General features: G+C 48.8%; 1 protein-coding gene across 7 annotated transcripts in view; it reads right to left on the bottom strand.

Annotated features, from left to right (window-relative positions):
- The window catches only part of STK32B (serine/threonine kinase 32B), a 204,760-nt gene that overhangs the window by 118,456 nt on the left and 63,463 nt on the right, over nt 1–22,841 (bottom strand). For 6 of the 7 annotated variants that reach the window (XR_008392861.1, XM_053672497.1, XM_053672494.1 and 3 more), the window contains exons 2-3: nt 22,679–22,734; nt 4,085–4,236 (exon numbers count right to left, since the gene is read on the bottom strand). Coding sequence is in view for 6 of the 7 variants with exons in the window: in XM_053672492.1 (XP_053528467.1) it covers nt 4,085–4,236; nt 22,679–22,734 (208 nt within the window). In the remaining variant the exon portion in view is untranslated. The remainder of the gene's footprint in view (nt 1–4,084; nt 4,237–22,678; nt 22,735–22,841) is intronic. The other variant, XM_053672495.1, reaches the window with a different exon arrangement.

Here is a 22,841-nt window from a genome sequence, read left to right as displayed (position 1 = left end):
TGGGCTGAAGGAAGTTGAAGTTTTTGTCCCCTAGACCTGCATAAATCCTGATGAATGCCCTGTGCTGCAGAGCACGCGCTACAGCCAGTGGATCGAGGACTCACTGCCACCTGTTCCTTGAAGGGGCACAATCTCCTACCACCCATCTGTCATCCACCTATCATCTATCTACCACCCATCCATTACAATATATATGCAAACATATATGTACCCAAAATCAAGCTACAGGCGCCCCCCCCCCCGCCAACCACAGAAACATCACACCATCGGGGGCCAACGTCTACAAAGGGTCTTATTTACCCACCCAGCACTTTCATGGAATGAAGGGACATCTGTCATTCAGCGGTTGGTGTCTTGGAGACCGTGAATGAAACACCCATACCGCTGCCGAAGGAGGGACCACTCCAACGGAACCCCCTCCTTCAGCACGTGGCACAGCCCGGGGTGCACCCAGCCCCCTGCCCACTCTGAGGACCCTCCCCCGGGAAAGTTCAGGCTCGCAGACCTTCCCTGCAGCGTTACATACAAGGGCAAGATCGTTAGAAACAGCCAAGTAACCTCTGTGACGGGACTACAGTTCGCCATCTCACCGAACTTCTCCAGGCAGAACGTTACGTAGCCATTAGAAAGGATTTACTGAAAGTCTGCAGTAATAATTCCAGGAGTTCCAGCCAAGATGGAGGTATAGGTAGAAACCCTTCGCTTCCTCGCACAACCAAAAGGAAGATGACAACCAATGTAAAAACAATAAAAAAACAGAAGTGCCAGAAAATTAAACTGCCTAGAACTCTGACAACCATGGAGTTAAAGAAACAGTCACCAGACCGACAGCACCACAACACAGCAAGGAGGGTTGGCTCATCCAGGTGAACACCTAAGGCCCCGCCCCCCTTACAACATAACCGATGAGCCAAGAGGAGGAAATACGGCCCAAATGAAAGAACAAATCAAAACTCCAGAAAAAGAGATAAGCGATGAAGAGAGAGCCAACCTATTAGATGCAGAGTTCAAAACAATGCTAATCAGGATGCTCACGGAAATGGTTGAGTAGGGTCAGAGAATGAAGGAACCCAAAGTGAAATAAAGCAAAACATACAGGGAACCAACAGAGAAGGGAAGGGAACCAGGACTCAAATTAATGATTTGGAACAAAAGGGAGAAACAAACATCCAACCAGAGCAGAATGAAGAAACAAGAATTTTTAAAAAATGAGGAGAAGCTTAGGAAACCCTAGGACAACTTTAAATATTCCAACATCCAAATCATAGGGGTACCAGAAGGAGAAGAACAAGAGCGAGAAGTTGAAAACTTATTTGAAGAAATAATGAAGGAAAACTTCCCCAATCTGGTGAAGGAAATAGATTTCCAGGAAGCCCAGAGAGTCCCAAAGAAATTGAATCCAAAGAGGAACACACCAAGGCACATCATCATTAAATTACCCAAGATTAAAGATGAAGAGAGAATCTTAAAAGCAGCGAGAGAAAAGGAGACAGTTATCTACAAAGGAGTTCCCATAAGACTATCAGCTGATTTTTCTAAAGAGACCTTGCAGGCAAGAAGGGGCTGGAAAGAAGTATTCCAAGTCATGAAAGGCAAGGACCTACATCCATGACTATCCAGCAAAGCTTTCATTTAGAATGAAAGGGCAGATAAAGTACTTCCCAGATAAGGTCAAGTTAAAGGAGTTCACCATCACCAAGCCCTTATTATATGAAATGTTAAAGGGACTTATCTAAGAAATAGAAGAAGATCAAAAACTATGAACAGTAAAATGACAACAAACTCACAACTATCAACAACTGAACCTAAACAAACAAACAAACTAACTAACTAAGCAAACAATTAGAACAGGAACAGAATCAGAGACATGGAGATCACATGGAGGGTTTTCAGTGGGGAGGGGGCAGAGAGAGTGGTGGGGAAAATGTACAGGGAATAAGAAGCATAATTGGTAGGCACAAGTAGAAAGGGAGAAGCTGAGAATAGTACAGGAGACAGGAGTCAAAGAACTTATATGTACAACCCATGGACATGAACTAAGTGGGGGGGAGGGCTGGGGGATTGGAGGGGCAGGGCAGAGGGAGAATAAGGGGGGGAAATTGGGAAAACTATAATGGCATAATCAGTAAAATACACTTTTTAAAAAAGTTTGCAACAATGAGATAACACTCCTACCCACCATTAGTTTGAAAGAGCAGGGTATAAAATGTTCTGCATGTTTGCATATCGCTGCTACAGTGATCGAGGGGTGGGAGGATTCTGGGTCATTGTCACCTTCTTTGGTATTTCATTTTCTGAACTTTGCAATGAACGTAGGTTGCTTCGGTGGTTAGAAATGTATTTTAAAAAGTCCCCTTGCACAGCAATGAAAACACAAAGGGGTTTATTTCCCTCAAATGGCTGAAATGTTTGGGCCACTGCCTGGGACATGACGAACTTGCCCTTCCTTCCCAGACTCTAGTAACACACGGATGGGTTTCCCCATGGAAATGCCTAAAGCTGCAGCGTCTGCCAGGCACCCCTGGGTTTCCCCAGGCAGGACGATCCGTGTCCCTCCTTGTTCCAGCACCCTCTGTTCAGGGTGCTTCTGCAGAGAGCAGTCGAAACAACCGGTGACATCAGGAAAATGGGCCAGACTAGACTTTCCCATCGGGTCCGCTCTAATGCTCTGAAGATCAGTGATCAATGATTAGTCCACTGAGGCCAGAATGAAACAGAATTCGTTTCCTAGAATAGTCTGCCCTGTCCCTTCAACAAAACCCAGCTCAGGAGACATTCGGCCAGGGCCACCAGCCTGGCTGAGACTGCTCCAAGGAGCAGCCCTTGCTCTTCAAGGCTCCTGGCCTAAGTCCTGCATAAGCTGGACGAAAGGCACACACGGGGTTTGGTTAGTGGAAGCTGGGGAGCCAGGGGAGGTGGGAGTTTCGGGAGGAGGCTATGTCCCGTGCAAAGGCCCAGCGGCAGAGAACCACCAGCAGGGTGGCGTTTCTTAGATGCAAATTTAAAGCAAAGATAATAACTAAGGATGGAGAGAAGGTTCCAGAACATGGATCCAGCAGGCCATGTGGGCTGGATTCAGCACTTGGAATTTAGGGTGCCGTCCCAAATCCTTCTTACTATCGGCACTATGGGTGTGATTTTGTAAAAAGGCCCCTGTAGTGAACCGGTTTGTCTTGGTCTGGCAAATGTGACCCAGCTCTGTATGGAAAACCTACAGAAGTGGTGGGCAGGAGCCAGACCTTCAAACCGAGTTTTCCTGTGGGAATCAGGCCTAGAAAATGCAGACGGACTGTTATGGCTTGCTCTTGCTAAAACTCCATCACCCCGGTTTAAAACAACAAATGTGTATTATCTATCTTCAAGGTAACTTCCAAAGCCTGTGTGAATTTGCACAAGGACAGAGCTAATCAGCTCATCGCCATTCCCCTCTGCATGTTATTTTCATTTCCTAGATTGTACCTAAAATGTAGACAATAATATTCTATGTAATAGATAATAAATCTTTCTCTGATGTAAGACCCAAGAAAAACAGTAAAAGCCTGTCTAGGCAAGGGTGGGGGCGCTCCCCTCTTGAGGGAGTGGCTGAGGCACCATAGGCACTCTCCCCGTGAGAGAGTGGTCGTGCCTGTTCCCTTTTTCCACACAGGGTTGTTGTCGCCTGTGCATTCATTCTCGTCTCAGACACAGCAGGCGACTCTGCTGCCCGGAGCCCCTCCACAGTCCCCCATGGAAGACTGTGTTTGGCATTCTCTTACCACACCCCACATGTTCTCAGATGGACAAAATTGCCTCTAATTTATCTTAAACTCTGACTCATCAGGTACGAAAACAATTAAAATTTAAATTAGGCATACGTTTAAAGATTTCATCATCAGAAAATGTACTTTAAAAAACTACTCATCACAAAATATACTCTGCAAAATATCCACAGGTGTGTTTGAACCCGGAAAAGCACACTCCTTTCTCTTCACAGCCCAGAGGATGCCTACCGCAGAGCCGCAGAGCCACACTGGCGTCAGCTGCCCCAGGACAGGGTTTTGCAGGCTGGGGGCGGGGTTTGCAGGCTGGGGGCGGGGCTACTCACCACAGGTTGACCAGGAAGGGGTGCTCCAGCCCCTGCATGATCTGCAGTTCCCGGAACACGTTGCGCACCTCATCCCTCTCGATGCATTTCTGCTTGTTCATGTACTTCATCGCGTACATCTTCTTCGTGTCTCGCTTCTGCACGATGCATACCTGAGTGACAGCAATGGGAGAACGCTCAGGCTGACATTGAAAAAGAAAAAAAGATCAGCCCTCACTGCTGTTCTGCTTGGGGGTTCAAGTCTCTGTTCTGAAACCTGCCCGCGGAGCAGCTCTGGCCACGCCTGCAGGTCCCCGCACCTGAGACGTGGCGAGGTTGCATCGGATTTGCCTGCTTATCTGATATTTACCCCTGACCTCGGCCAGTATGGGTGCTGGAGAAGGAGCCGGTACACAGGAGATGGAGGGACCGCCAGGGGGCCCCCTCTGCAGGCCTTGAAATAGGCCGGCAGGGCCGGAGGGTTCACTGAGGTGGAAGGAGCAAAGCCTGACCCACACTGGGACTTGGGCCACTAGCCCCAGGCCCCTTGGCCATCCAGCAGGGTAAGTCTGGGGCTCCCAGAGTCTGAGTGTGCCCACGGGGGTGACTGGCTTGGGGGCACCCCCTGTACAGGCAGCCTTCCTGCCCGTCCTCCCCTGACACTGTACACCTGTCTTCACGTGCCCACTGCTCCTGCTCCTGAATTTGCATCCTTGCCCCGGAGCTGCTCCTGTGAAAGCCCAAATGAAGGCTCGAGGCCGAGGCAGGAGCCCAGGAGAAGTTGGAGGGCGGTGACGGCAGTGACAGCGGTGACAGTGGCTCTGTGGACTGAGTGCTTCACTCAGGCCAGATGCTGAGCAAACTGTCTCCTTTACCTCACTCAGTCTCCACAAGACCCTGAGGAATAAAGCATCCTCTTCCCTCGAGGACGAAGAGGTGGCAGCCCCCAGGGGCCATTGAACTTGCCCACAGCTCCACAAGCTGTTGAGTGGCAGGGCAGAGGTTCAAGCCCAGGAGGGTCTGACTTCTGAGCGACTCCCTCACTGGGGGCAGCAGGACTGATGGCCGGAGGGGTCTCCGCAGGAACTCACGCCTCCCTCTCATCTCAGGGCTCAATCCCCGACTCCGCCTCCCCAGCCCCCACTTTCCACCTGTGACGCTTCCTCCCACGCCCACAAGACGCCCTGGTTCCGAGTCCCTGACTCTCCTCGGTGATGACCATGGGCCCAGGTGGCTCTTGCCTCCCGGGGAGGAGCCGGAGGAGGGTGACCCCACAGCAGCTCAGAGATGGGGAGGAATTAGAAGAGACCCTTCAAGATCGAGTAAGAATTCCCACTTTTGAAGTGGTGCTCAGGATATCTGAAGAGCCCTTCCGAGTCTGACTTCTGTCCAAGCTGTAAAAAGGGCAGTTGGTACAGGATGTAGGACAGAGCTCGGAAGTTTGGGTTTACAAGTAAAGAGAGAGAAGCCCGCAGCTGGAGAACTGGAATGTCACTTACACCGGGTCCACCAGGCCCGTGTGGCCGCCAGCAGGGTGGCAGACCTCACTGCCCGGAGTTCACTGTGTGGAGGAGGGGCTTCTGTCCCTCCCAGATCCGTTCCTGCAACGACCATGTGATGGCGACCATGTGATGGCAACCACGTGACGGAGGGATCCGCCAACCACAGCCGCATTTCGGTCTCCTGAGCTCAGGACCGGTGGTTCCAGAGGGTCACCAGCACTGCTCACCAGCAGGCCACATGGCACGGGTCCCAGGAGCACTCGATGTTGCAACCCCAGAGGTGGGTCCCCAGGGGCACCCCCACACCTCAGCTGGGCGGCCTAGAGCCTTTCCGCAAGAAATCACAGCCAATGAGGCGGAGAAGGAGCAATTTGGCCAAAGCCACCCAAGCGGCTAGAAGCAAGCACCCAATTAACATTCCTCATTAGTCTAATTCACTTAGGAACTGATGTATCATTAGTAATTACAACTTATTGGGACAAACAAATAAATGCCAGCTAGTGTGGATTTCGGGGGATCTGCCCTAAAAAGAGCCTGCGGCACGCACACTGCACGTCGGAAATGGGGGAGGGCCCCGCATCCGCAGAGAGTGAGGGTGCCGAGAACCCTTACCCCTGGCACCGGGGGTCTCTGGCCGGACTTGGTGCTCAGCCTGAGTGTCCTCGGTGTCCGTCACACCCGGAGCTCTGGGAGGAGCCGGAGTTCTGTATTTTCAAGGGCTCCCTGTAGGGTCCGACAAGCAGACCGGTTGAGAATCTCTTTGCTGGAATCTTCAGGACAGTCTGCCTGGCTGCACCCTCAGTGATCTTAGTGGTCGGGATTTGAACCCCTACTTTACAGCTCAGGCACGCCGGCTCTGAGGACCCCAGCCTCAGAGAGGCCGGAGTCGAGCTGGGGCCCAGAACAAGGTGGATGCAAGGCCAGCACTGTCCCTCCAGAGCCCTCCCGGGGGCCAGCCCGCACCACCCCCTCTCAGCTGACTCAGCTGACCCACCCCAGCCCCAGCTGGGGCGCACCTGGCAAATGCTGTTGAACGCATAAACAGCTAGAGTGTGACGTTAACAGGCACCAGCTTGTTTGCAGGAGGAAGATCCTGGGAAACACCCGATGTGGGGGAGGGGAATCAGGATTAAACACGGTTACTATGGAGAGGGGTCACACTGGGCCCAGTGCTCCAACACCCCCAGCTGGCAGGAACGCTGTCTCTGCAGGCAGTGACTGTGAACTGCCGGAGCACATCGTCCTCCTCCTTCTGAAACAGGATGACGCTTTTCTTCCAGGAGGCAACACAGTCCAGGAACTACCTGCGGCCAGGTAACTGTGGTTATGTCTGTCTGCTAGAGGCTTCTGGGAAAGGTCCTGCTTTCTGGATAGAAGGGAACAGCTACAAATGGTCCATGTTTCTATCCTCTGCCACTTTCTTGTCTTTCCTTCCTTGAACATGCACGTAATGTCTGGAGCTGCAGCAGCCCCTTATGACCATGAGGCCAAGAGCATCTCAGAGACGCTGAACCTGTTACCATGGAGCCACCTACCTTCCCACTTCTTTTTAGGTGAGAAAAGTAACCCCCTCTTTGTTTAAGCCACGGCAAAGTAGGTTTTCTGCTTCTTGCTGCTGAGCGCATCTGATGCACAAGGTGCAGGGCGATTTTTCACAGCATGCAAAGCCCGCGTGGGATCTGATCAATGGCGGCCTCACTGGGGCGGGCAAAAGCTGGCCTCACAGAAACAGAGACCCAAAGGGCGGTCACCCGAAGGCAGGGTTGGGGGATGGGGGAAAGCGGGAGGGGCATGCCATCAATAATATTGCCGTAAGTTAGCACCGTGACAGGTCATTACTAGAATTATTAGGGTGATGACACTGGAAGGTATAAAAGTATCAAATCACTACACTGTAGTACAACTGAAACTAATATAGCCAATATCAGCTCGTACACCAACTATCTTTAAGGAAAAAATTTAATTAAGATAAAACAGTTGGCCTCGAAAAAATAACTCACTTGGATGAGCGAGCATTTCTTGAATGACATCCTGAGGATGGGACAGGCCCCCCAGAGGATGGGACAGGCCCCCCAGAACTCACGGTTCAACGGGATAAACAAACGACGCTCGGAGGCAAAAACCCTCCCCGTGGGTCATGGGCCCTCCCTAGCCTGGCCCACCTGTTACTCTCCCCCGGCCCTGGCCTGGCCTCTGTGCCGTCCCTGTGACAGTGACAGTCTTCCCCCTGTGCCCATGGTCGTGGGCCCTCACCTGCTTAGGCTCCGCTCACAGGTCCCCTCACGGGGGAGCACCCGGTGCGAGAGAGCCAACGCCTCCTCAGCCCCCTGCTCCCTGTCCCCTCCATCACCCTGACCGGCTCCTGCCACGGCACACGCATCTTACTCATTAATCCACCGTCCATTCCCCCCGCTGGTCTGTGAACCCCATGATAATGGGGGCTTTTCTCTGTTTTCTTCACTGCTCCGCCATCAGTGCCAGGACGGCACCTGGCAGGACGCAGGCGTCTCCGCGATACCGGAGGGGAGCTGAGTGAGTGCATGGGTTGCTTCTCTCCAGGAAAGGGCATGAGTACGTGGGCTCAGGGACTGCAGGGGAGGGACCCGAGCCCGGGTACGGGTTAGGGAAAGGCCTCGCGGGAGAGGCTGCCTTCGAACCGTTCCTCCCTGGTGTGGACCTGGCTTCAGGAAGACGGAGGTGCAGGGGAGGCGGGAGCAGGGCATTGTGGGGAGGGGCCCAGCCCTACTACGAGCAGTGCAACGGGACCCGCCGGGAGTGTGTTAGATGCATCAGTAGTTTTCTCATCTGTAAAAGGGGGGTAAGAGTAGTAATCACCTTAACAGGTGGCTAGGAGGGCCACACGGTAAGCACTAAATTATTTATTTTGACTGCCACTATGATTACCATTCATACATGTTCTGAAGGCAAGAGCAGAGAACATTGTACAGATGGGCAGAAGTGGCCGCAGAAGGACCCCAGGAACAAGTTCCCAATTGCCTGGGGTGATGGTTAATTTTAGATGTCAGCGTGGCTGGGCCACGGTGCCCAGATATGTGATCAAATATTACTCTATATGTGTCTGTAAAGGTGCCTTTGGTTAACATTAATTTTTGATGAATTTAAATCAGTGGACTTTGAGTGAAGCAGATTGCCCTTCGTAGCATGGGTGGGCCTCACCCAACCAGTTGATGGCCCGCAGAGAACAAAGACAAACCCGCACAGGAGGGAATTCTACAGTGGACAGCCTTTAGAACTGAACTGTAGTATCAGCTTTTCCTGGTCTCTAGCCCGAGAGCCTATCCTCTGGATTCGGGGCTCATATATACACATCCAGTTAGTTCTGTGACTCTGGAGAACCTTCAGGAATACATCGGGCAATGAGCCAGCCAGGGTCAGAAGTCAGCACCTGAATTCAACTTCCCATGGGCCCAGGGCACCACCGAGGTGTCCATGCTGGACACCCGGTTATTCCCCACTGTCCCCTAAAGTGCTCAAACTGCTAGGCACCTGATTCCAAACTGTTCTCCGTCAGCACGTGGAAGGAGCAGCACCACGAGGAGCATCCCTCCAGGCACGTCCAGCTGCGCTCCGAGCCTTGCTGACCTCTCCTGGGGCCGCCGAGAGCAGCACACCCACCACTGACCCTGGTCCCTGAGCTCCAGCCTCGCCAGACGCGGCGCCCTGCTGTTCCCCCGAAGCAGTGCGGCAGACATCGTGGAGACCGTGGCAAAAGGAAAGGAGACAGAGGTGAGAAAGGGGCAGGTGACAGATGGCCTTAAGGACATATTTAAGAGGGGGGTGCTGTGGGCTGAACTGCATTGCCCCAAACCCCGAAGTCGAAGCCCTAAGCAGGGGTGCCTCAGAGTGTGACCATATTTGAAGAGGGTCTTCGAAGAGCTAACTCGGTTACAATAGGGTCGTTCGGGTGGGCCCTAGTCCCGTGTGACTGGTGCCCAGGTAAAAACGGGGAAATGTGGAGACGCACACACAGAGAACAGGCGACGTGAGGACACAGGGAGGAGACGGCCGTCCACAAGCCCAGGACGGGGCCCCCAAAACAGTCAGCCCTTCACACACTCGACGTCAGAGCAGAGATGGCGACCCCGCCGTGCAAACCCCCCGCCCCCGTCCTGTCCACTCCTCAGGGTTTTGCCACAGCAGGAGCAGCAAACTCACACAGTTGGCTTTTGTCCTGAAGGCACTGGGGAGCTTCTTTTAAAAAGCCAACCCTGGGCATACAACTGTGAATGAATACGTAAAAGAAAAAACAACCCACGTGGAAAGTCTGAGGTTTGAGGGGGAGAGGGCAGGGTGGAGGAGAGATTGCAGGCAATTCCCAGGTGACCATGGGCTTTATGATGGGGGAGTCTCAGGGACAGGGTCCAGGCCAGCCCTGGTGCTTCTGCCGCCCTCAGTACTGGGAACGTATCACCAGGGGGAGGCGAGGTCAGAGCCACGCCGCATGACGCCGCACGTAAGAAGGCCTGGGAAGGCCTGTCCAGCGGACGCAGCCAGAATCATCGTGGGAACCCGGCAGCAAATGCAGGAAAGCGATGAAGTCTGCCAAACCGGTCAGTCATGGTCAGCTGCTCTGGCTGAGCCCCGAAAGGCATTCACGAGTGAGCCTGCATTTCCTGTGATATTTAGCTCTTAATAAAGCAACCCTAGGAGCCAGCCAATTCCTCCAAAGTATGCCTCAAGCCAAACACAACCTAATTAATATAAAATGAATAAATATTTCATTGAAACAAAATGAGTCCCGTCCCTGATGAAAGACGTCCGTGCGAACAATCGAGGCTCCCGAGCGTAAGCATCCTGGTTCAGAATTTCTAAAGGGACCCATGCAGCCTGGCTCACTCGCAGGCGCCGAAAAGCAGGCAGCTTGCCCAGAGCACCTGCCTGGGCGGAAGTCCAGCTCCGCGCTGCCAGAGTTGGAGCTGAGGCCTTCCCACCGCTGTGCTGTAGCCTGATGAACTCAGGCATTTTCCTAGAAGAGCAACCACGTCCGAGGCCTGTCCAGAAGGTATCCAGCCAGGTAACATGAAAGAGAGACATCTACTGAAGAAGATACCAGATACAAAAAACATTGTTCATGGAACAATGACGCCTCAGTCCCCTTCAAAGAAGGCACCTTGGGACCTTACACAGTTCTCCCGATCACCATCAGCTGCCCCATCTTATTTTCCTGAATCTCATTGATGGTCTGAAATCTCTTCCCCTTCAAAGATGATTTTAGTTTGGGGAAAAGCCAGAAGTCACAGAGCACCAAATCTGGGCTGTAGCAGGGCTGAGTCACCAGGTGATTTGATGTCTCACCAAAAAACTGCATGAGACGTGATGTGATGCTTAAGCAGGTAGGTGTGTGTTGACGTGATAAAGCTGCCAGTCACCAGCTGCCCATAGCAAGGGCCTTCTGAATTATCCGGATAGTTTCCACAGAGAAATGTGCAAGCTGAACATAAAATGTGATGCGGATTCATTGCTCTACTCAGTCATTTTGAATGCGACAGCCACACAGTACCTATGCTCACTCAATGGCATCTACTGCCCCCACTGACTAGTACAGTGAAGCTGTCATTGTTCACACATGCGCATTCCAGTCCACTCCCCTTGGCTGCCAGGTCACATCAGTGTCGTGCAAACATTCTCGTTATAGTAACAATGGCTGGGATTTTTCCCGACAGTCCTTGTGTTCGAGGCCCTGCTTTGGCAGACACGGTGCCCCTGCCCCATTACTAATGCCACACCTGCCTCAGGGCCTTTGCATCTGCTGCCCCGCTTGTCTATGGTGCCCTCTCCCCCAGATCTTCACGTGGTCTGTATCCCTCTTCACAGTTAAGTCTTGGCTTAAGCATTCCCTCCTCAAAGACGCCTTCTCCCAGTCCTCCCCGCTCTCTGGGTCACAGTCACTGCTGAAACACCACCTTCGTTTATTGTTTGCGTGTTTGTTTGTTCCCCTGCTGACCTGTCGGCTCCGTAGCCTCATGGGCCTCGGCACACACAGCCCCCTAGAATGCCTGGCCGTGAACATTTCCCGTCCGACTCGAAGTCCCACGTGTGCCTCTCCTGTGCCGCCACCTCCGGCGGGGGGCGGCCACTTGAAAGATGAACGAGATTCCAAAAGACTATTATTTTTAAGAGGAAAAAAAAAACCCTGGGCTAAATGTTTCTGAACATTCAAACTGATAAACGCGTATGTAAAATCTAATCCCCGCTTAATTCCGAAGAGGCTGTGTTGCATCTGGGCCCTAAATTGGTGAGTCTGCTATTAATCAAATATTTTCTTCACACCATAAACTCACACGCAGATGTGAGAGTCTGGAGTGCGGATGAGACCACGAATGGCAAGTTGTGTGCGGAAACGATCGGCCCCGCATAATAAGGCCGTGTGGAGCCTGGGACTGCGCCCGCCTGCATGTCCCTGCCCCGCCTCCCCAGACCCCCCTTCGAGGGACGTGAAGGACGATCAGCACGTAGCCCGCGGCCACTTTCCACTGTTCTACGAGCAGACTGCCTCTGGTGGTTCCACGAATTTTAATGAACTCCCTGTTCATTTCGCTCCAACCCTCTGGCTCCTTAAGCACAGGGTCCATTGTGCATCCAGAAAAGACACCTTGGAAGCAAACCTCTCAGAAAACTCTCCCAAAGCCCCCCTCCTCTCTCCCTTGAAGATCATGGAGCCCTGTTCACTTCCGGGTCCACTCAGAGTGGGCACTTCACCCTGGACTGTGCTGGTGCAGAAGCAGGATTCAGTGGACACCCACACCACGGGGAGGGCCCGAGGGGGGACGGGGACTAGAGCGGCGAGTGTCAGTAATGCAGTTTTGTCACTGGGGAGGTGGGCAATCGGCCTGAGGACTCTAGTCCAGAGACAACCGGTGCCAACCGGTCACCCAGATCTTCCCAGTTGATTGGTTAATTGTAAAGTTCTTTTATACACACTCATTTATACTATATTTCAAATATGGTCTCTGTATCATTTGTACATATGTGTATACTATATATATGCATATACATTGTGTAGTGGGTATGTATTCATGTGCACACATGTGGGCATGCATGCACAGGTGCATGTGTGTATCTATGCTGTACGTGTGGGTGATATATGCACACATACATATATGTTGCCTAGTGGGTGCCTATTTATGGGCCTATACATGTACACCGGTGTGTGCACACTACCGGGAGTGTATGTATGTGCATGTGCACATGTACTGCTCAGAGGGCACATGCATGTACGTAAGTGCATGTGTACAAACACTGCATACATGTGGATAAGACACGCGCACCTGTTTCTGTTTCTTTGCTCTGTGCCTCATTCTTTCCCCCTCCAGACAGACCTGCACCTTCGCCAACTGCTGAGGAAAACAGTGAACAAACGTTGGTGAACAAACGCAGACCTGCTTCCTCACAGCACCCACTTCAGGAGGGAAAGCCAAGCCTCCAGCCTCAGGTTCTGGGGAAGGTTCCTCGTGGCGGGGCTTGGGGCACACGCAGGCACTCCCTGGAGCAAGTGTGGGGGGAGCTGGGTAGGGTCTGGGGGGCTGGAGCCCAGGCCCATCTCAGGGGGAGGGCGGGACCGCAGTGACTGACAGTCCTCTGGGCCACAGGCAGTGGGGAGGCGGTCTCCAGTGGAAAGGAATGTTATCATGAGAAAGGGGACCGAATAGCAAGCAGAGAAGTAAAAAACAAAAAAACAAACAAAAAAACAGCTGCCACTGCAGTTCCTCATTCTTTTTCCATTTTACAGATGAGAAAATTCGGCTTCAGAGTGGCTAATCTACGTCCCCAAGCACCCACAACTAACACCGGGCAGAGTCGGCTGGACTCCTGAATCTCGGCGCTTCCGCCTCACAGGCACGAATCCCTCTGCCGTGCCCTGGCTGTCCCAGCACTCGGTCCCAAAGGGGTTATTAAAAATGCAGTATATTCCTGCTAAGATCAGCAACCGCCTGCAGCTCTTTACTCCGGCGCAACCCTAGGGAGGTCAAATGCGCCCAGGTTTCTGTCCACTCACGTGCGCTCCCTTCTGATAACTGTGGCTACTGTCACAGTGGGACAATGGCATGTCTTTCTGGAAAACCAGTAATAAACGCCAGACAGTGAAGCTGCCAAAGACGGAAAGCAAAGCCGAACCATTCCCCGGGAGGAGAGTGGCTTTCTCCGCCCTGTGCTGGCCCCCCCCCCCCGAGTTAGTGACAGTCACGCAGGCTTCTGCACGCACGTGAGAGGCAGCGATTACCTGGCCTTGTGACCAGAACAACGCTGTGTTCTATTGCCCTGAAGTAAACTAACTTCGTCCCGAACTCTGGAGGTTTGTACCCGTTCCCCACGAATTTGGGAGTCATCAAGAAATTGCCATAGCCCCAGAGTGACTTAAAAACAGAGCCTCTACACAGCTTGCATTTTTCAAAAGATCCATTATAACCACATTTAACACATCTTTGCTCCGGACTACAGGCTCTGAGAGCCAACCACCAAGCACACAGCAGCACAGATGTGGGCAGAAAGGGCAGACAAACCTTTCGAAGGATGATGACGGCATACAACCAATTGGAAAATTGCGAGCTGCATGCTAACTGATTTGGCTGCATGCTGGGAAAGGACACAAAGGTACTCAGGACCGAAATCACCAAGAACGTGAGGTTGAAAGTGATATGCTTCCACGTCTTCCACGTGGCGCCCCCCCCACCCCCACCCCCGTGCTGTGGACTAAAGGACAGGCATCGTTTCCTTAGGTCGGGAAAAGCTCAGACTGAGGACTACAAACAACAGAAGGTGAAGGTTGGATGGGGTGTTTAAACGTTTCGTGGTTGCTGTTGAAGTCCAGCCACTACCCATGAGATTACAGGCAAACTTCCAGAACTCTCTGGGCTGCAGGTTTCTGAGAAGTGTAGAGAAGAGGAGCCTCCAATCGGCATGTGAGCTCTGCCCAATCTCCGGCCCCCAAAGATCAGCGTCGGGAATCCAGCAGAGAAGGGAAGAGAAGGCGACCGAGGTTTGTGGGCCTGCCCAGGAGGCAGAGCAAGTCCAACCAAGTCCACTGCTTGTTAGAAGCGCGTTTCCAGAGTAATACAACAGAACCGAAAGTCCCTACAACATAATATTCACAACCTCTAGGATGTCACCTAAAATGACTCAACCTATAAAAAGTGGGAAAATGTGACCCATTTTCAATGGAGGCAAATCTGAAGATGACTCAGATGCTGGAATTAGCAGAAAGGACATTAAAACAGCCTGATGACTATGACTAAGCTGCATGTTATAAAGGGCAACACAGCACAAACAAACGAGAATACAGAAAATCTAAGCAGAGAGAGAGACTCTTTTAAACCAAGAACTTCCACCTACTCACACCACAGTCAAATGGCTGAAGTCAACGACGAAAGGAAAATCGTAGAAGCAGAGAGACAAAAGTGACATACTCTGTAATAATGGTTCAGTGTCATGACTTGTCATCAGAAACTATGGCGATCAGGTGACAGTGGTATAGAATCTTTAAAGTGATGAGGAAAAAAAGTCAACCCAGTAATCTGTATCCGGTAGAAACAGTGTTCAAGAAAGAAAAGGAATAAATACAGTAAGTTTAGGGGGGAAAAACCAAATATTTGGAAATTGAAAAATACATGCCTAATTAATCCATGAGTCAAAGAGAAATTAGAAAATATTATAAACTAAATAATAAAAATACAATACTTAAAAGTTTGTGGAATGTAGCTAAAGTAGTACTTGGAAGAAATTTTATAGCTTAAAAAACTTACATTTTTAAAATGTCTAAGATAAATATTACCTATGGCTTCATTGTGAAAATCTAAAAATATATAAACTGGTCAAGAAATTAAGAACAAGAACACAAATTTCTAATATCAGAGATGATAGAGAAGTTATAATTATAGATGCTACAGAAATTTAAAGGTTCATATGAGAATATTATAAACTACTTTATGCCAACAAATTTGGCAACCTAAAGAAATTTGCTAAATTCCTTGAAAATTACAATTTACCAAAATTCACACAAGAAAAAACCCAGAATATCTGAATAGACTCACATCTATTAAAAAAATTACCCCTGAATGGTGTGGCTCAGTGGATTGAGTACTGGCCTGAGAACCAAAAGGTCACTGGTTTGATTCCCGGTCCTGGTCAGGGCACCTGCCTGGATCTCGGGCCAGGTCCCCAGTTGGGGGCGTGCGGAAGGCAACAGACTGACGTATCTCTTCACACATTGATACGTCTCTCCCTCTCTTTCTCCCTCCCTTCCCCTCTCACTGAAAATAAATAAATAAAATCATTTTAAAAAGAAATTCATCTTTGTTGTCAAAAGCCTTTTTCCAATGAAACCCTTACCCAAATGGTTTTATTCATGCTCATAAATCCTATCAAACATTTAAAGAAGTGACCCTAATTTTACACGGTCTTTCAGAAAATAGGGAAGAAAATGGCGCAACTCATTTTGTAAAACTAGTGTAAATCTAAAAACAAATCCTAAAATAACTGCAGAAAACCACAATATAACTATCACAACTAAAAAATTAATTAGCAAGATTTCAGAATACATGACACAAAGGTCAAGTGTATTTTTATATCTAGCAATAAACTATTAAAATTAAATTAACAACAATTCCGTTAAAATAGTGACCCCTCCCTCATAAACTGTTTAGGGAAAAAATTAATCCAAAACAAGGGCAAAGCCCCTGCCCCCTGAATTACAAAACATTGCTAAAATAAATTAAAGAATCTCCAATAATAAATGAAGGAACAAATAGAGAGATGTGCCATGTTTGTGAATTAGAAGCCGCAATGCTGTTGTGATACCAATTCTGTTCCAATTGATATATAAAGCTGATATAATCCCAATTATAATCCTAGCCATCTATTTTATTTTTAGAAACTGACATGCAACTCCAAAATTTGTATGAAAATCCAAAGACCTAGAACATCCAAACAATCTTGGAAAAGAATAAAGTTGGAGGATTTATGCTAGCTGATTTCAAGACTTACTATTAACTAAGACAGTCTGGCATTTGGAAAAGTAGGAAGATCAACAGGAGAGGAACCAAAAGGGGTGCTCCCACGGGCTCGAGCCACCGACTCTTCACAGGACACCAAAGCAGTCTGACATGCGCAGGAAATCCTTTTCAAGAAATGGGTATCCATGTGCAAAAAAAAAAAAAAAAAGAACCTCAACCCTTACTTCACATCATGCAAAAAATTTAACTCCAAAATGAACCAAAAATGTAATTCAAAAGCTATAAACTAATCCATAAAGCTTTTGTAAAGTAAACAGGAAAATATCTTCATGACTTGAGCATATTTTCTTCAGCCAAATTTGCTTATACAAGTCACGCAAACCAATAACCCTAAAAGGGAAAATTCAGTAAATTGGACCTCATCAAAATGGAAAATGCCTGTGCACCAAAACGCACCACTAATAAACTTAATGGGTGAGCCACAGCTTCGTAGAGAGTAGTCTCATATCTGACAAAGGGCTGGTAACCAAATACATACATCCCACACCTGAATAACAACAACACAGCCCAATTTTTAAAAATGGCGATAAGTTTGAATAGAAACCTCACAAATGATAATATATGACTGGTCATTAGCACATGAAAAAATGTGCATCACCATTTCTCATTAGGGAAATGCTAATTAAAACCATGCGGAGACACTCTGAAACACTCAGAACACCTAAAGAGAAAAATACCGATAGCACCATATGTCGGCACGGATGTGAAGCAGACGGCAGCCTTGGGAGGAGTATGAAATAGTACCGCCAGGCTGCAAAGCCTTTTGGCAGTTTTATACGAAACTAAACAAACACCTACTCTATACCAAGCAATGCCAATTCCAGATATTAACCCATGAGAAGTGAAATCATAGGTTCACAAAAAAGACTACAAATTTTCACAGCAACTTTCTGCAAAATCACGAAAACCAGAAACAGTCGTGGAGTCCAGCATGATGAAAACAGATTCATAAACCATAATGTGTTTAATACGGCGACTGTCAACCATTTTCATTTCACACCAAAAAATTTACTTTTGGCCAATCTGATCAAAAAATAGGTATGATTTCGATTTGTTCACACTGGATGGCTATTGTTGTGTTGGCTGTTGTCATTTTTTATTTGACAATCTACGGGGAAAGAGGTCAGTGCCACTGTATAGTCAGTTACTGCCTGATTTAGAAATTCTATGGCACACGGGTGAAAATCCCCAGGTTGATAGAACGGAATATTATTTATCAGTGAAAAGGAAAAGGTGCTGGTATGTAACAACATAAATAAGCCCCCAAAACATTATGATGCAAATCATTATGCAGAATATCATGAAGCTGCATACAAGTACTTGTTGTATGATCTCATCTCTGTTAAGTTCTAGAGCAGCGACTTCCAGCCAAGATGGAGGCATAGATAGACACACTGTGCCTCCTTGTACAACCAAAATTAAGGACAACAAAAATTTAGAAACAAACAAAAAAACAACGAGAACCAACAGAAAACTGAACTGTACGGAAGTCTGACAACCATTCATCCAGACTGCAGACTGATAAGAGGGCAGAGTTGGCGGCTGGTGGAGGCGTCGTGGCAGGAAAAAGTGGTGGCTGGCCATCTGGGTGTGCAGGCGGCAGCAGGCCAACCCCAGGTGCACAGTGTGGCAATGGGCAGACCCAGTGAGGCACACAAGGCAGCTGACCTTGGTCACACCTTCACACACAGATAAACCAGGCAAAAATGGGCAGAGAGACAGACCACACAGCCCAGGGTCCAAGCGCCAGGAAATAAAGCCTAAAAACACCAATTGAAAACACTTGTGGGGTTGAGGTGCCGGGAGAGACTCCCAGCCTCACAGGAGAGTTCGTTGGAGAGACCCACAGGGTCCTAGAACATACACAAGCCCACCCACCCAGGAACCAGAACCATGAGGGCCCAGTTTGCTTGTGGGAAGCAGTGGAGGGGGTCTGAAATCTGAGAGAGCAGAGCAAGAGCCATTGTTCCCTCTCTGACCCTGCCCCCACATACAGTGTCACAACCCAGCAACTGGGTTGCCCCGCCATGATGAACACCTGAGGCTCTGCCCCTCACTACATAACAGGTGTGACCAGAGCTCCCCCAAAAAATAGCCGAAACAAAGAACAGATCAAAGTCCTAGAGCAAATACATCTAAGTGACTAAGAGATAGCCAACCTATCAGATGCACAGTTCAAAGCACTGGTGATCAGGATGCTCACAGAAATGGTTGGTTTTGGTCGCAAATTAGATGAAAAAAATGAAGGCTACACTAAGTGAAAAGAAGAAAAATACACAGGGAACCAATAATGATGGGAAGGAAACTGGGACTCAAATCAATGGAGTGGACCAGAAGGAAGAAACAACCAAACAGAAAATAATGAAGAAACAACAATTCAAAAAAATGAGGAGAGGCTTAGAAACCTCCAGGACATCTTTAAATGCTCCAACATCCAAATTATAGGGGTACCAGAGGGGAAGAGGAACAGCAACAAGTGGAAAACTTACTCGAACGAATAATAAAGGAGAACTTCCCCCATCTGACAAAGGAAATAGACTTCCAGGAAATCCAGGAAGCTCAGAGAGTCCCAACAAAGCTGGACCAAGGAGGAATACACCAAGGCACATCATCATTACATTAGCCAAGATTAAAATGAAGGAGAGAATCCTAGAAGCAGCAAGAGATAAGGGGACAGTTACTTACAAAGGAGTGCCCATCTGACTGTCAGCTCATTTCTCAAAAGAGACCTTACAGGCAAGAACACAATCCTCCTTACAGTGGATGAAAGGAAGGATGCATGGAAGGAAGGAAGGAAGGAAGGAAGGAAGGAAGGAAGGAAGGAAGGAAGGAAGGAAGGAAGGAAGGAAGGAAGGGAGGGAGGAAGGAAGATGTATGGATGGATAGATGGATGGATGGATGGATGGATGGATGGATGGATGGATGGAAGGATGGATGGATGGATGGAAAGAAGTATTCCAAGTCATGAAATCCAAAGACCTACAACCAAGATTGCTCTATCCAGCAAAGTTTTCATTTAGAATGGAAGGACAGATAAAGTGCTTCTCGGATAAGATCAAATTCAAGGAGTTCATCATCACCAAGCCCTTATTATACGAAATGTTAAAGGGACTTATCTAAGAAAAAGAAGATAAAAATATGAACAGTAAAAAGACAGCAAACTCACAGTTATTAACAACCACACCTAAAACAAAAGCAAACTAAGCAAACAGCTAGAACAGGAACAGAACCACAGAAATGGAGATCACATGGAGGGTTAGCAACAGGGAAGTGAGGGGAAGAGAGAGGAGGAGAGAGGGGGAAAAGGCACAGAGAATAAGTAGCATAGATGGTAGGTAGAAAATAGACAGGGGGAGGGCAAGAATAGTGTGGGAAATGTAGAAGCTAAAGAACTTATGACACATGGACATGAACTAAAGCAGGGGAATGTAGGTGGGAGGGGGTGTACAGGGTGGAGGGGAATGAAGGGGGGAAATGGGACAACTGTAAGAGCATAATCAATAAAATATATTTTTAAAAAGTTCTCAAGTGGGCAAATCTAATCTACGGAGGATGGAGGGGTCGGTACAGATGAGTTCTGGCTGGTAGGGGTCGACAGGGGACTTCCAGGTGACAGCAATATTCTGTATCTTGGTAGATGCTCACATGACACAGGTGGTTGCAATTCTAAAAACACAACTGAAAATGAGGTTTGTGCATTTCATTGTACGTGATTTTACAGCAAAAGAAAAACTATAGACAAATCTCTGTGCTGAAATAATTGGGGTAAGTGTACAGCTATTTGCAATTTACTATAAAAATGCATAAAAAATGAATTGATGGATGAATAGGTGTTTCATAAAGTAAGTTTGGTAAATGTTAATTGTAGAATGTAGTGGGTGGATATGGGTGTTGACTATAAAACCCCTTCAACCTTGCCTCATGTTTGCAAATTTTCACACCAAAGTGTTAAAAAATATTGCAGTACATAGACATCTGGTCAACCCTGCGCTCTACAGAGAGGGTCCTTTTTGAAGTCTGCATTTGGTATACTCCAAACTCACCCCCATACACCCATCCCTCCTGGGCTTTCCTCCATCTGTGTTTTTCAGACTGGACTTTAGTTATATTTATTTCTCTGCCTCCTGCATGTATCTGAGAGATTCCCAAAAGCAGACACCATACCTGGTTCATTTTTGTGACCTCAGAATCTAGAACAGGATCCAAACAACACGATCCTCCTTACAGTGGATGAAAGGAAGGATGCATGGAAGGATGGATGGATGGATGGAAGGAAGGAAGGAAGGAAGGAAGGAAGGAAGGAAGGAAGGAAGGAAGGAAGGAAGGAAGGAAGGAAGGAAGGAAGGATGGATGGAAGGAAGGATAGATGGATGGAAGGAAGGAAGGAAGGAAAAAAGGATGGATGGATGATGTATGGATAGATGGAAGGAAGGAAGGAAGGAAGGAAGGAAGGAAGGAAGGAAGGAAGGAAGGAAGGAAGGAAGGAAAAAAGGATGGATGGATAGATAGATAGATGGATGGATGGATGGATGGAAGGAAGGAAGGAAGGAAGGAAGGAAGGAAGGATGGATGGATGGATGGATGGATGGATGGATGGATGGAAGGATGGAAGGATGGATGGATGGATGGATGGATGGATGGATCTCTGGATGGAAGAATGAATCAATAGATGATTGAATAAAAGAGTGAAAAAAACAGCCTGAGATGGCTAATTTTATATTAGTTCTACACAAACTACCAATAACAGGTCAATTAGAGAAAATTCAATGACGAGGGTCCTGTTACATAGAACTGTGTGGTTTTCCAGAACGAGTGCTGTGAAAGATCATGAGCCTTGCCAAACCTCATCCCACCACTTTTCAACAGTGACGTGTCACATGTGACGAGATGCTCTGGGAACTGAAATGCACACCACAGCCCTGCCTGTCTCAGTGCCACTGTGTGTCCAAACAAATGCCCCTCCATGCAAGAACCAGGCATGCCCACTACTACCATCTCCTTCGGAAAAGCACATCTAGTTAGAGCCTCCTCTTCCCCACTCCCTGCTGCCTGGGAGGGAAAGGCCCCACACAGTGAGGGGAGCAATACTGACTGATCGCGGGTCTGGTTTTGTGCCGGGAACGGCGCTGTATAACCTCATTGATTTATCACGACAGCCCGATGTGGACACCACGGACAGGTCCGCTTTCTCTGCCCTGCACACTCATAAGCCCTGGCTGACTGACTTCCAGGGGTGGCAACTGCCCCAAGGGAAACCCCTCTTTGCCCGAGGACACTGGGTAAGGGCGAGATGCCCCCGATCAACACAGACTGCTCCTTGAACTGCCCTCTGACCTGGAGCCAGATGGTGACACACATGGACACATCTGGGTCAAGGGGACAGACAGGTGAATGAAGAGACAAGACACACAGGCACAACAAAAGCCTTACACAAGAACAAAAATCTGTAGCGTGCTGCATGTGGGTGCCCCCTGAGGACATGACCCCCACTGCGTGACTCCACGTGAATGAGGGGTCTGAAACAGTCAGAGTCACAGAATCAGGGCCGAGTCAGGGAGGGGGACCTGGCAAGTCACTAACTAATGGGCACAGAGGTAGTGGAGCGAGAAGGAGAATCCCCGAGACCCACCGCATCCAAGGTCGAGGGTGACGCACCGCACTCCGAAGTTTTGGTGGGAGGGTGGATCTCACATTAAGTCCTCTTTCCAAACAAAAATTTTAAATAAAATGCCTGTGGCACAGCAAGGAGCTGATGTTGGCCATCTCCTGGGTGTGTGGGTTTTTTCCACTTTCCTCATTTGGATCCTCCAGGGAGAAATGGCATTAGTGTTCTTCAAATAATTACCATTATGATTCACCTAACCGGGGCTGCCGTGGTCATTTAATTTTCAGAATGAAATTACAGCGGATCCGAAGGAAAGGACTCAGACTTCCTCCCACATTTCAGATGTGGCGGGTCCAGAGCTTTTGGCCGAGCAGCGCCCAGCAACCAACCAGCAGGAAAGCGGACGCCCCAACCTATGCCCAGCAGGTGGGACTTTCGTGCTTCGTTGATGGAATTTTTTAAGATCCATCAGTCTTACCTTTCCAAAACTCCCCTTCCCAATGGCCCGCAGAATCTGAAAATGGTCAAAGTTGACTGCAAAAGAAAAAGGGGGGAGGGGAGAAACAAGTCAGATTTGCCACAGCTTGTACTGGTTCTCGCAAGTTCTTACCTACGTACCATTCATTCCAAACGGCTGCCAA

This window comes from Artibeus jamaicensis, unplaced genomic scaffold (assembly GCF_021234435.1).
Source record: "Artibeus jamaicensis isolate MK-2021 breed Jamaican fruit bat unplaced genomic scaffold, CSHL_Jam_final contig_76, whole genome shotgun sequence".
NCBI classification, from domain to species: domain Eukaryota; kingdom Metazoa; phylum Chordata; class Mammalia; order Chiroptera; family Phyllostomidae; genus Artibeus; species Artibeus jamaicensis.
Note: the sequence above shows the minus strand (reverse complement) of the source record. Positions and strands in the feature narration are given on the sequence as shown.